Source organism: Thunnus thynnus, chromosome 21 (genome assembly GCF_963924715.1).
Source record: "Thunnus thynnus chromosome 21, fThuThy2.1, whole genome shotgun sequence".
Classification (NCBI taxonomy): domain Eukaryota; kingdom Metazoa; phylum Chordata; class Actinopteri; order Scombriformes; family Scombridae; genus Thunnus; species Thunnus thynnus.
In genome coordinates this window covers 8,762,563-8,776,923 of record NC_089537.1, presented here as the reverse complement: position 1 = coordinate 8,776,923, position 14,361 = coordinate 8,762,563, and the positions used below count along the sequence as shown (strand labels likewise).

The window sequence follows — 14,361 nt, the reverse complement described above, 5'->3', positions numbered from 1 at the left end:
TGTAAGCATTACCAGCTGCAGCATCAAAGGCCCAGGCATGCTGTTCATTTAACCCAGATCCGTCACACTCATGTGTAGCCCCTGATTCAACCTGTAATGTAGACATTCAGCAGAAGGCATTAGACTGAGACTAATGTAGAGTTATGGATGCGAATTAACTCCCAGCACCTCTCTACCTGTGATATGTCAAAGGTTTCTGACTGTATTTGAATATATTTGGCTGAGGCGCTGTTGGAAATGAATACAGGTGTGAAATGAAAAATATCATTACCAGCAAATGTAACCTACAATTCTATGCTGACATGCTGAGGACATGCTTACACTAAGCTGGCTAAATTAATTTTTTTTTCTCAATGTTTTGACCCTCCGTCCCCATTATGCTAACGTGTTTGTGACTATAAATGAAAATAATGGTTTCCAGAATGGCGATGGGGAAAATATGGGGAAAATGTACCAAGAGCAGGAATGTGCCAGCAAATGTAGGGAAGAAGAAGACTTTAAGCTGGTGAACATAGATGTAAACAATGTAGGAAAATCATTAAAATTAATTAAAATAATTAAGAAATAGTTTTTTGAGGATGTGAGGGTTTACTGTTCACCTGGTTAACAGGTAGCTTTATTGACCAGCGTCAAATCAGTATTTTATCCAACGCATATGCGCATAAGAACAACAAAATCATTAACAGCAATATCATGTGTTCAGCAGATGAGGAAACAAAACCAGCTGAGACTCAACAATTTACCAAGTGTTAAGTGATACACACAGATTTATTCTTTGCCGACTTGAATAGGATGAAGAAGAGGAGTTTTCGGTATTTTTGTTGTGGATGGAGACCTTTATGAAACTGGAAACGTTTCTCTGGATGCATTTTCACACCTAAACCACATTTTCAAAAGTAGCCTGCTTAGTATGGACGTGATCTCGGTGGTGTTTAGATCAGCAGTAATGGAGTAGGCAGTGGAATAGACAGGCTGATCTGAACATCCAAAGTCCTAATCACCATAGGAGAGAGAGAGAGAGAGAGAGAGAGAGAGAGAGAGTGAGAGAGTGTCCATTCTGGACTTAGACGTTCACCAGTCATTGATAAAGTGCTTAGCAGCAGGAAAATTAATGAATCCGGCCTGACTGGGAGAGGGGGTTTTGTGGTAAAAAGGGGAGGGTGAGGAAGAGAAGTAGGAGGAGGGCTGTTGGGGGTGTGTGGGGGGGTAATCCTGTTCCAGCTAAATGGCTGATCCCTCTCATTCCTTAGATATCAAATGTCAAAAGTTAAATTAGCCTGCTAGCCTCAGATAGGAGTTAACATGCTTTTAAACGGGGCGGGGGGCGGCGATTCCTGCCCCCTCTGGGATGGCGGGCAGGTGCCTTTGAAGTGTCTAATTATCCAGCTCCTAGTAAGTGCTGGCTAACTATCTTAATGGGGGCCTCTATGCCTCAATTCAGTGCACACTTAAACACATGTACCAGAATGTGTGAATGTGTACTTTTACACACATAAAAGCACACAACATCATGCTATGTTTACATAAGAGTATTCAGATCACAAATGCAGCACGGACATAAAGTTTGAACTATTAAAAAGTTAAGTGAAAGAGCTTTATGATATCTTTCTATACAGTAAGGTGGGAAACATCCACAGTGGCATTTTGGATCATATTTGATGTGCATGAAATTACTGTATTATTTTTTCTATTTTATCCTAACTGTTGGCTCTGTGCTACTTTGCTTTGGCTGGATATCCATTTCTCTTGGCGAGCCGTTCCTAATCTGAGTGCCACAGACTTGGTCCGGATCACTCTGGTGTCAGAAGTGGGATTCCAATGGTGAGGCCCAGTGGAAAGCTGGCCCACTCCGGTCTGGTGGGAAGTGTGCCCAGATCCACCCTAAAAGACCCACTATCCCAACCGGTCATAATTCTGCCCAAGTGCACAATCATTTTATATTGTTACAGAGGACAGTATAAAGAACTAACAGGTTATGGCTGATCATAGCAGGCTTGTGACTATCTGAAGCAATGCTAATACACCCTATAAGCCAATCAGAGCACTAAATGGCATTTTTTGCTTTGAAGCCTTGATCAAATGCATCTCTTGGTGTTTGATTCCTCAAAGAATGCAGGCCAAGGTGCCCTTTGAGTGAAAAATCTTAAAAGCCATAACTATCCATGGTCAAAAACGCATCAGTGTGCATTTTAGAGTCAGGGCTTTCAGCTCTCTCATTGCAATGCTCATTGCTCCCTCACAATGTGGCCCTGATGAAATGGTAGTGGGGTTTCGGGCTACTCTATGGTGGGCCTGTGCCCCTAATGGGTGAATAAGGGGTAGCTAGGGGCAGGCGGGGGCTTGGCACGACACAACCCCGCTGTGAGGCTGATTTGAGGTGAGCGCAGGGAAGAAGGAAGAAGCCAAGCAGGCTTTGATTTGCCCCTCCCCAGCCCCGGGGCCTGGAGGCTGGGACTGCAAGATGCTGAGCTCTGGGTGCGTCCCAGCAGACCCCCGGCGGCGGAGAGAACAGGCTGGGACTGCGGGCTGTGGAGCTGGGGGGTTGGGGTGTGGGCTGCCGAGAGACAAATTGAGATGTGGGAGTCGTAGAATTTGCCTAGATGAATATTGAAGAGGGCATTTGCGGGAGCTGTGTGGGAAATCAGCAGCTGACAATAGACTGCTAACCAGGAGAGGGACCATCCTGACCTGCCCATGCCTCTCTCTCCAATTCGTCCAAACATCAGTCACACGCTGATGGTTAAATAATGTACCACCACGGATTCACTCTGCAGAGACAGAATCAAACATGAGCGCAAAGTTAAAGGGAATGAACTTTATGTTTGCTGAAGTTTTCCCGAGCGCTGACAGATATTTTGACTGGGGATTGCCAACTATCCTGCCCACAGATAACAGGGTAATGACCTGATTCTGCCTGCTGACATTTAGAAGATTTGTTTGTCAAGGAGTTTTTAGAATGTCACCCTTTTTAGGCAGATACAGGAAGCTCCATTAGGACTTGGTAACCTTCACATAATGCAGAGCTGAACTCTGTTGTGGGGAAGGCACCCAGCTCCTTATGGCACTGAGCCCGACAGCCAAGAAGTTGATCAGAAAAATACCTCACACAATTGCAGTAATCCCCCGTGCTCTTGTTGTGTTGGGTTTGGTGGAGTTTGAGCGGTCTCTCACTCCCTCGTCTTTCAGCCTGCACTAATCGTGAATGATTCCCTCTGTCTATAGTGCCAATGCCAGGGCCGGTGAATCAGGTACATAAGCCTAAGCCGCTTGGAGAGGTGCTCTTATTAAACTCTAGCCAGCTGCTGGAATTTTTCTTCCCCCTCTCATTGTTAATTGGGGAGTCTTGAGTCTTTCCCGGGAGTTGATTTGCAAGAGAAAGAAAAAAAGGAGCAAGAGATTATTGCACAGGAGGAGAGGAGCTTTGAAGAAGTGTTTTGTGATTTCACTGTATATCCTCCACTCCTCTCCTCCATGTTCACTCTCCGTGTGCTCCCCAGCCAAAACCTGTTTGTGCCACTGACAACACTGCTTTGAGAAGTTCGAAGGTGGAACACAGCATATATCTGGCTTTGGCTCAGAGGTACAACAACACCTCCTCTGATGTTTAGGCTTTTAGAAAAGGCGGTAACAGGGGGGAAGAGTTGCAATGTGCAATGGGCCTTTGTGCACCCCTGAAACATACATGTCCCAGCTTTAGAGACTCTGACAGAGTTCAGGCTGGAGGGCAAATCTGATGCTTGAGAGTCAAGGACAGATTGGCATGTGGAGGAACAGCAATCCTTGTTCTTAACCTCTGCCTCAGGAAAATACCTTCAAAAACAACAAGCCAAGGGTTTTGTTTCACTTTTCATTTCTTTGAATTGGCCAGGCACCCTTAACTTTAGCCCCCCCTTGTCCCGGAGCCCAACTCTCAGAGGAACTGGCCCCACTCCATATCTCATTATCTCTTTTAAATTTTAATTTTGTCATTGCATCCACACTCTCTTTTATACTGCCATATTAAAGGCCATGCATAGGGTTTTCTCTGAAGGTATTCGGACCAGAGTTTTACAATAGAGACCCCAGACAAGGGGAAAAAGGGAGAAACCTGGGCTTTAGGATTTAATGAGTGGCTTGCTGGGGGTGAAAGAACGAGAGAAAGCAAGTAAGGGAGAGCAAGGGGGAGTGCATTTGTAGAGGGTTAGAGAGAGAGAGGGGAGAAAGAGTAGTAAGGGAGGAAGAATGCAGGAATGGAGCACCAGGTACCATTATAGTGGCAGAGAAAGCTCCTGAAATACTAGAGCTGGGGCGTGTGCTCTGATCAGGACGGCAGTGAGCACAATTACCTTCTTTTCAAATCCTTCAGTGACACTGCGGGAGGAAGGAGGACTTTGAAACTTGAAAGGCAGGAGCTCACTTTCAACCTCAAACGCGAGCAGGAAAGGGCTCTGAAATTTGTTCAGTGCTCCCCATCCACCATTAGCTTGTTTCTTCCTCTCGCCTCCAGGCATTTAAGCGCTTTTTGAAAAGATGTTAAGAAATTCAATCACCATAGAGAGAGAGCGGGATAGTTCTTTTTTCTGTTTTTTTGAGAGGCATGCTTTCCTCTGGTCCACAGAGGACCGGCCTGCTGCTTTTGTGTTGGGCTGAATAGACCTGCAAACTGGTAGAGGACTGGATGCGGCAACCATGGGAAAAGAGAGGGAAATAAAAGAGGAATGAAAAATGAGGGAGGGAAAATGGGAACGGGTCTGTTGGGCGGATGGTCAGAGTTAGACAAGTGTTGCAGGGTTCAACTTTTTAAAGTTGCATGTGTTTGCTTGTGTCTTCTCTGTCTTCATTGGCCCACTTTTTGACAGATAACTGACATGTTATAAGGATACAAAAAGTTTCCACCAGCAGGTACAAGCAGCACAAGGAGAAAGCTTTCTTGAGACTTCTGGTTTTCTTCCACCAGTCCTAGGAGTCAATTGACCCTTGTGCTGCTGAGTGTTTGTTTAACCATTTAAGGTGCTATGAACTGAAGTAATGAAGCCCCTTAAGGTGGTATATGGTAGAATGATGAACCCCCCTGTGGGCTTGCCATGGTAACTGTTGGGGGATGGTGGGACTGTGACACTGCTGTGATTGAACTATTAGTCGCTTGACCTCCCTTGGGGGAGAGTATCTGAATAGCAGCGGGGGTCACTGAGAAAGACTGAAAAAAAAGAATGAAGGAATAAGGTTAGAAAAAGTGAACTAACAAAATTTAAAAAGTGGAAAAAAATAGTAATATATTTTTAAAGTAAGCAGTTGACTCTCTGTCGGGAAAAAGATATATTAGGCCAGTATCAGTGCCCAATGGTCTCCTAACTGCTACACTATCTCTGGCCCCAGTGATGAATCTATTTATAAAACATCAATATCTGTGGTGTGTCCTGGTAGTGGTTCGAATCTGGCTGCGGAACTTTGTTGCATGTCACCCCCCCATCACTCCCTCTCTTCAATTCCTGCCATATCTTGACTGTCCCTATAATAAAGGTATGAAATGCACCCCCCCACCCCCTAAAAAAAAATATATATATATAAAAAATATATATATATTGAAAAAACATCAATCTCTGTATGAAAGTAAAAAAAAATCTCATAAATATGTAGACCGTTTTTACTGTCTCAGATGTAATGCTAGATTTTCTGGATGCGAAAGAGCCTAGAGTACATAGTCCAAGCCTGCGCTTACACACAGCTACATGCTCTACCCTTAGCAGTGCTTGCTCCCAGCATAGTTTATAGTCTCGACTTTCAATCCTTGTCAGGAGATGAACCCAATTCCGAAATCCCTTTATGTTAATATTGCGCTTTGCAAGAGCAGACCTATTAATCCAGCTTTAACCGTATAAATGCCATTATTCCCTTAATAAGATCACTGGCTGTGCAGTATAGGATTAAATACTTATATCATAACTGACACTGTCATTTCCTGCGGATGAGAGCAGCTTGCCTCTCTGGCTGTCAGTTCCGCGTTAAGAATCCTTGAATCTGCTGCCAGTGCTGCGCTGTGGCACGGCTGGCCCGAACACAGGTAATGGATGTGGGAGAGTGAGGGGAATAAAAGCGGGACCCGTGGGTTGCTCCTCCTGCTCTCTCTTCGCCTCTCACAATCTCATTCTCTCTTTCTGTTTCTCTCTCTTAACCTCCCCCTTTTGGATTGCTTCTCTTCTTCTGTGAAGTGGTGCAGCATTATGGCGGCCCTCTTCAGTGCTTAAGGTAGTGCTCTTTAATCTGGCCCTCCCCTCTGTTCTTAGTTGGCAATTGGATGCTGTTGGGTTGCAATGCATAGTGGGGAAGCTGTGTATTGCTAGGCTGCTAATACTGCAGAACCTCTGGCGCCAGCACAGCGGCATTTTGCCAGGTTCTCAGTGAGAGACATAAATGCAGGCAAGAGCACCGGAGTGTACTGATGACCAACATCCTGAAATCATAATTGCATATAAGCAGGGCTGAACATGGAGACCATTCACAGCAGCAGCTAATGAAGGAATCATGGTCTGAATAGAGACTAGACCAGACTGTGTTGATCAGACTGAATGAAAGAGTTGAAGAAAGTAGCTCAGGGAAAAAAGTAAGTTGTCTCACTAAGCATATTATCTTACTCAAGTGCAAAACACTTTGAGCCACATATAGAATATTCAGTTTAAAGCAATATTTAAACACTATATTCAGGTGCATACAATCCAGTGATTATACACCAGTCACACATACATCACCTATAATGAACAGACTACAATATAACAGAGGCCTAGAATTTCCTTTCTAGAGTGCAGTATGCATGTACACACACTGTACATGAACACAAAGACTAAAGTGAGTAACTTGTTACCAACAATCTAATAAAATTTCCACCATGAACACAATATAATACAGTCATCAATTTAGCAGATCATTGCCCATGAATGTGTGGCCATGGGCTAAATAATTAAACATGCAGAAGTTCTTCTATTTCTTTGAACAAATCAGAAACATTTGCCAAAAATAATATATTTCCAAATCTGACATTTGAAAATGAAACTAAATCCCAGAGATGCCATACCAGTTTCTGAGTAAGTCTATATAGTATCACACTACAGAAAAGACTAATACCCGGTCAGAAGGCTAGCTGACCCCCATACATGTCAGTTCAGAGGTCAGGCCAAAGATCAAGGGTTACGTCTTTCTGGTGGAGCTCAGCCCTTGAACTCAACTCCACATTTATCCCTTTTACCCAGCATGCCAGGAAGCTTTCCCCAGAGATCCCACTCCTCCTAATTTTGCCCTCAGACAGAGAAAGAGAGATTTAGTTTGAGAACGAGGGGGGGACAAGAGATTGAAGGAGGGTGGGGTTGATACAACCCATGACGCTGGTTAATGGGCAGCTTGGAATGCAGGCGGAAAGCCTGTGTTGCCTCCTCCATGGGAATCCATTTCTTTATAAAAAGAGCAGACAGAGCTGAATTTTTGAAACAGACTTTTGGGAAATGCTGCCTCGATTGTGCGAAATGAAGAGGTCAGGATTTTTTCATCCACGGTGTCCGTTTGCTTTTACACTGTCTGCCTCTGAACTCCCACATCTGGCTTCGTGGAAGGCAAAACCCAGGCAGATTTACACCCTTAATACCCGGTAGGTTGCAGGTGTACAAAGCTGATCTCCTACTCCTCCCTCAACCCAGTTACTCTATGTGAGCTGACTTCCTCACCATGTATATGGGGGTTCAGACCATGTGTGTGTTCAGCGGTGTGTGTGAGAGAGTTTGATGTGTGTGAAACAATCAGCGAGGGAAAAGGATTCTCACACCTGCTCCCTATTTTTATTCCAATATCTGCTCATTATGAATTTGCAGCCCCTTGTTTTAACATCCTTTCTTCCCGCTTTCTTATTTTTGCAGAAGACGAGAGCTCAGGCACACCTTACCACCGTGAGAGGCGCAATGCTATCAGCTCCCAGGCCCCGACGCCTGGTGCCCATGACAGGAACGTGAGTGAGGAGCCCTCGACTTCCACGGAGGAGCGCCCCTCCCTGCTCAAGAAGGAGCTGCATGGTTCTCTGCCCCATCTGGCTGACCATGCCCTGCCATACAGAGGCACTCTGTTCGCCATGGACCCCCGCAATGGCTATCTAGACTCTCACTATCGTAAGTCCACTAGCCACTAAATACTTACATATTATTTAACTTGAAAACTTATATACTTGTATCTTGTAAAGTAAAGTAAGTACTCAGCTCAAGGACATGTTTCCAACACTGAGGCCAAGTTTGTCTCTTTACTACAGGTGAGAGGCAGGACTGCCAGATACTTGATTAAATCTGACAGATTAGCCTCTCTTTTATGCTCATACTCGTGTCTACACACACACACACACACACTCACACACTTGTGAACACATGCACGCACCCTCGTCTTGTTTTGTGCCTGGGAAGTTAGTATGGGGAACGGCCAGCGTAGCTTCTTAATTCCCTCATTAGGGGCCTGTCTGAACACAGTACTCCGCTTTCTCTCATCAACACACACTTCAAAGCCCCAAAGCAGTGTGGAGTCAAACCTCACCACCCTCTACTCTGCCTCTCTCTCTCTCTCTGGGACTCAGAGACTGTGTGAGAGAAAGGTGGCAAGAAAGAGAGAGAGAGACTAATGTAGATGAAGCCTGAGAGATTGTGGTGAAGGGAGAGCTGTGGCTTGAGTGAGATACTGAAGATAATTTGAAAAAAAAAAAAAAAAAAAGGTGAGATAGACAGTAGTAGTTAGATGAAAGTCAAACTGTGTGTGTATGTGGAAAGACAGAACAGGAGATAGATGATTGGGGAGTAAGAGGCTGATTAGGAGGTTAATTCAGTGGCCACTGTAGCCAGGACTTAGCCTGCAGACAAGGATTTGATGTGATAGCTTGTTTAGTTTGGTTAAATTGGCTCTGAATTGGGGCAGACAGAGTGGGACAGAGTGATTTTAATCCAGAGGCAGTAATGAAAAGTCCAGTGGACCCCAACCGTATACTGTAACTCTATTTATTCAGCCACTTCATTAGCTACTGCTGCCTTGTGCTTGGGTGCCTGAGAGTCACTAAGGTGCCTCTTTAAGGGAAAGGTTACTTAAAACCAGGCAATGGTGTTGTGGACAGGACCCTCGAGGGCAGAACATTACTGCCCATTACATCCTGACCTAACTCAGCAACACTGCCACTTCTCATTTTATATATGTGTGTGGGTATGTGTGAAGGAGCTCTGGAGGTTACAGACCACTGAAGCCTTGGGGGTAGGAGTGGAGAGAGGGGGGTCACTCTGAGGCTTGGGGTCATGTGGAAAAGTCACAGTCTGAAATGGAGAGTTCAAAAGCAGCAGGAAAAGTCAAAAGGGCCGTAGTGCTTCAAGAGGCTTTCTTTGTGCACTGGGATTCAAGAGGCTGGAAGACCGCAATCATATGAGGCAGAGTAGAGTAGAGCACAGTGATGCTTGCTGGGAAGGTAGAGGTTTTATGTTGGTTGGTTTTACTCTCCCTCTACGCTGCTTTTTCCACATTTTAGTGAAACTTGTTGGTGTTATTTGATAAATTGATCATTAATGTATCAGGCAAAATTGCTAAACTTTTGCTAGTGTTAGCTTTTCAAATGTGGGGATTTGCTTTATGCTTTTCAGTAGTTTAGTAGAGTACTAGAATTACACAAAGAAGTTGTAAGCTAACACCGATAAAGACAAAAGAGGATATAAATTTGTGTCTTCTGGTGCTTTTCATTGATGTTTCTCAGTCATTTCTCTGATCCTTACTCTGCTCAGGAAGACTTATGATCTGAGATGAGAGCATTGCTCTGTAAAACACCTCCTCCTGGCCCCAGGTGTTGAGGACATGGGGTGTCCCTAAAGGCAGCGGTCCCATTCTGTCTGATTGAACCCAGTACCAGAGCTCAATCCCCATGAGCTCCAATGGTCTGAGGGTCAGCAGAACGAAAGGGTTCCCCCTAAAACCTATGCTTCCACTCCCTCCCTCTGCTGCTTTGAACCAGAAGCCTGTAGCGTCTGTCGCCACTCCAGCGCCACAAGGTGTAAAAAGCCATTGGCTCCTGTTCTGGTTTCTGGTTCCATACACATGTGAGCACACACATTTTATACACGCACACACACACACACACATGCAGGTCTCACCCCACCGACGGCAGTCCCTCTCTATTATGAGAGCTTTGTAACCTCCTAAATTCATCCCAGGTGTGTGCGTGTGTGTGTGTTTGTGATGGAGAGGGGGCCCTAAGCCTTTGTGCTGTGCTTGCACAGCGAGCCACGCCACGCAGCAGACAGCCAGGTAAATCCGATTACTCTTAGCGCTGGTGTGTGTCAGTGCTTAATGTGCCTAAATGCGACGACACCTGCAGCCTCCCCACACCTGGCTGCTGGGTCGTTAACATGGTGGTGAAGCTCTGGGAGGCGTGGGAGTTGAACAACGAGAAGGGAGCAAGGGGGGGGGTTTATCTTCGGGGTTCTGCGCTCTGGGCAAATCTCTGCTATTCACCCAGACTTGTGATCTCCCACTCCTCTTATGTCCGTGGCCTAAGACTGTGTTTACTCTGGTTTTTACACCCACTTCAGTGCAGAAAAGAGGAGGCACTAAGGAAACATTGCCCCTATTGTTAGCATTAGCTAATCATGGTGATGCCTGAGTCTTAGCTGCTTTTCTTGGGCAAACACTGGATAAGAGTCCATATCCTTCTTACCACAACACTAATACATGGGGCTTTGCTGTGGGATAAGAAGAAAGGATTGAGATGAGGATTAATGAGGGAGAAGTGTTTTTTTTAAACATCTTAATTGTGTAGAAGTGTGAATGGGATGCGCAGCGCCAACATCTATTTACATTGTTCGCCGATTAGTCGGTCAGTGGTCCTGCAGCAACAGTGAGCCCACTTGCTGGCGAAGCATCTCTGCCTCCTCTGAGGGGATCGTCTTCTTTAAAGTGTTTCTTTCTTAAACACTTGCCCTTCTTTGCCAGACTAAACACATCCATGGAGGGACTTAAAGCCCCTCCTTTTCAATGGCTTTCTTGCAAATGTTAAAACTGCACTGAGACACCAGAAAATGTTTAGTGAAAGGAAGGTAACTAGAGGGTAAAGTAAAATCTCTAAGCTTTACAGACAATGCTTAAGCATTTTGGTGCCAAAATGGCATAAGTTTTGCGGCAGTAAGATATCTGCGATACGGTAGGCCTTTCATAGAAGTAAACCAGACACATTAAGTGCATCTCCAGACTGTGATGGCTGCCTATCAGTTCAATAGTCTTTAGCTTAGCCCCTTAAAAAATCAAGCCCAGATCTGGCTGCCATTGTCAAATCCCTACACCAAAGCCTTGTTGTCCTTGACTGATCTCAGAAACCGAGCCTGTTAAGCTTGAGGCAGTGGAGGCATGGATCTCTTAGCTGAAGGATTCCTTCACATGTATCACAGTAACCCTGCTCTCTGAGCCTGGCCAGAGGTGACTGCTACCTGGATCATTCTTGCCCTGTGCTCTGGGAAAGCTAGCGGGAACACTGAGCCATGGTGGAAAAACCGTCCCTTGGTTTTTATGATTGGTGGGGGTGGTGGGTGTCCAGTCACAGGGGTTAAACACCAAACTGCTGTGCAGAGCTGATCTCAGGTCTACTGGGCCGTAGCACGCCAGCCGCTGCCCCGGTGTCAGTCTGTCTGCCTCAATATCAAAATGCAGCTGACCACTGAACTGAATGAGCTACAGAAGCTGTCACCAAACCGAACGTGATCCGCACAACAAAGGCACTAGACTCTCTACAGTTAATTACAGTGCTTGGTCATTCAGTTCATATGGACTGCACAGCACCTTTCCATTTGTCTTGGAAGAGTAAAAGCTGCACAAACAGCAAGAGCAAGCAGTTATAAAGTGTGTGTATGTTTAGGAGGGATAAAGTTACAAACACCCCCAAAAAGACCTCTTCTGAAACTGCACTCAAAGAACAAACTTTTGGGCCTCCTGTTGGTTTTTAAACGTGACAAGTACTGGCTGGTGTGCAGATTCAAACATCCTCCCCCAAAGAACTGGGGAGTACAGAGGAGAGCCTGGGGTGAGAAGACACAGGTAAGGGCAAATGTTTCTCTTTGTGATTGTTTCAATATTGGCTTTTTGAGTATGGTGGCATGGTGTAGTCCCTCAGCAGTGTGCCGGCACAGAGAAGCCTGGGGCACACTGCAGGCAACGGAGAGGGATTCCTTCCATCCACCTCCTTTCATCAAGAAAGAACAACATGGGTCTGTGCTCTGCCGTGGCCCCTTGGTCCAGCACACCAGGGATAATCAGATGATCCCCTTTTATACAGCTTATTAGAGGCATCTCATGCTGTAAGATAGGCCATATTCTCACATGCATGTGCCTCTTTGTAGCGCTTGATGGTTTAAGGGGGTTAAGCAGAGTTTGAAGTGCTAAGAGAACGCACTTTCATACCATCTTAAAGTCATGTGGTGCTCTCGTTACCACAAAGCTGATGCGTGTGAACAGAATATCTCAGAATAATGGCAGTTCTTATTAACAATGACAAGATTAAATATGAAGGGGCTAAAGAAGAATTAAGAAGAATTTCCAGGGAACTTAAGATGTTCAAAGAAGAATACTCAGCATTTCTTGGTATCATTGTAGCAACATCTGTCTGTGTGTTTTACTTCTTTTCATATGAGATTGGTTAATCAGTCGATTCACAGAGGCAAGTCAGAACAATAGCACTTTGCTGATGTTGTGAAGGCTTAAAATGAAGATTTGCTGCATCTTGACCATCCAAAAGGAAAATAAACTGGAGTAAACACCACTGGCAACAATAACATTAAGCGCTATACTATAAAAACAAGATGACTAAATGCTCATGGGGGTTTCTCCTCGGCTAGCTGGTTACAGCTACGATATCTTGAGCTTTTTCTCTCCTCCTTAAGTTACCCTGTAGTCTCCAGTAGGATAATCACCTCCGTGTGCTGTGGGAGAATCAGAATTATTTCACGCTCTTCCACATGTTTGTTGTCTGTGTATCCAAATCTCATCGCTCCTTTTTTTGTATTTGCATTTCTCTCACATAGTGACAAAGATAAGCACCCTTATCCCTTCAGCCAACAACCCGTATCTTGCTCTAGTCACTGGAGGGTCGTAAGTATATATTGTTCTACACGAAGAGGAGGCTGATGAACACAGTATAATTAAAATGTTTCCAGCAGCCTGGTGAAATGTAAGATATCGCTGGTGAAAAGAGAAAGAGAGAAGGGAGGCAGAGCTGAATCTGAGGGTATAAGTGAGACAGAAGGGTAAGAAAAAGAGAGAAGAGCCAAAGAGAGAGAGAGAGAGAGTGGAGAAGGAGGAGGGGGTGTAACAAAGCAGAAAATGAAGAGAGACATAAAAGAATGGGAGCTCAAGGAGGTCAGGCCCATCACAGGCTTTAGTGTTGCCTTCAAAGATGCCTGGGACAGGTGGCAGCTCCAGACAATCTCGCACCACAGAGCAGCATCCTCTCAGGAGGAGATAAGGGATTCCTCCATCCAGGCACCCTCCTCCTCCTCCTACCTCTCCTTCACTCACACTCTCCACCTCCCTTATGCCCACCCCCCTCCCCTTCCTCCCATCTCGGGGCTCTCCCAGACAGGCTGCTTTGATGTGGCTCAGTGTGAGCGGGCAGCTGTAGGCCACAGGGCTGCTGCAACGCTGCTGGGCCACTGGGCCGGCGGACCGTTGGGAGCCGACTCGAGCGCGGCTCAATCAGTGGGGCTCTCCGGTGCCCGGCACTTTCAGGTCTCATTAAAGCGCTCCGGCAGGGTTAATCCTCTTTAAGGTTTACATGGGCCCCAGTTTGTCTCTCTGCCCAGGCTGAGGGAACCCCTGGGCGCCACCTGCGTGACAAAGACTCAAATCACTGTGACACAAGTTCCCTCCGTCTGTTGCCTCACTTCTCAACACCCCTCGTATGTTCTCCTCTCTCTTCCCTCTTTCTCTACGGATCTCACTTCGCTTCCCCTGTGCATTCCGCCTCTGCTATCTTCCCTTTCCCTTGATAGTACCTAGGCCTGGTTGTAAGTCTTTTAGGATTATTTGGGTGGAATCTGTTGACAGGGGTGCAGTAAACGGATTACAACTTTGTCCTTGTTTTGGGATGCTGTGAGGAGGGAAAGGGGAGAGATCAGGAGGATGCGGTTTGAATAATGAGAGAGGCAAAGAGAAAGAGGCAGGCCGAGAACGAGATTAACTGAAAGAATAAGGAGGAGGATGCAAAAGTGAGGGAGAGGGTGAAAGAGAGGGTAAGGTGAAAGCAACGCAAAAAGCACGGAGAGTGGAAAAGAAAGAGAATCAGAGCGTTCCAGATGTTGTTACACTCATAAGACCTAATTGGTCCAGAAGCATCGACCCCTGTCT

The 14,361-nt window shown here is 45.7% G+C and overlaps 1 protein-coding gene across 1 annotated transcript in view; it reads left to right on the top strand.

Annotated features, from left to right (window-relative positions):
- gli3 (GLI family zinc finger 3) overlaps nt 1-14,361 on the top strand; it is a 95,895-nt gene that overhangs the window by 27,835 nt on the left and 53,699 nt on the right. The window contains exon 3 of the mRNA XM_067578755.1: nt 7,881-8,126. Coding sequence (XP_067434856.1) covers nt 7,881-8,126 — 246 coding nt within the window. The remainder of the gene's footprint in view (nt 1-7,880; nt 8,127-14,361) is intronic.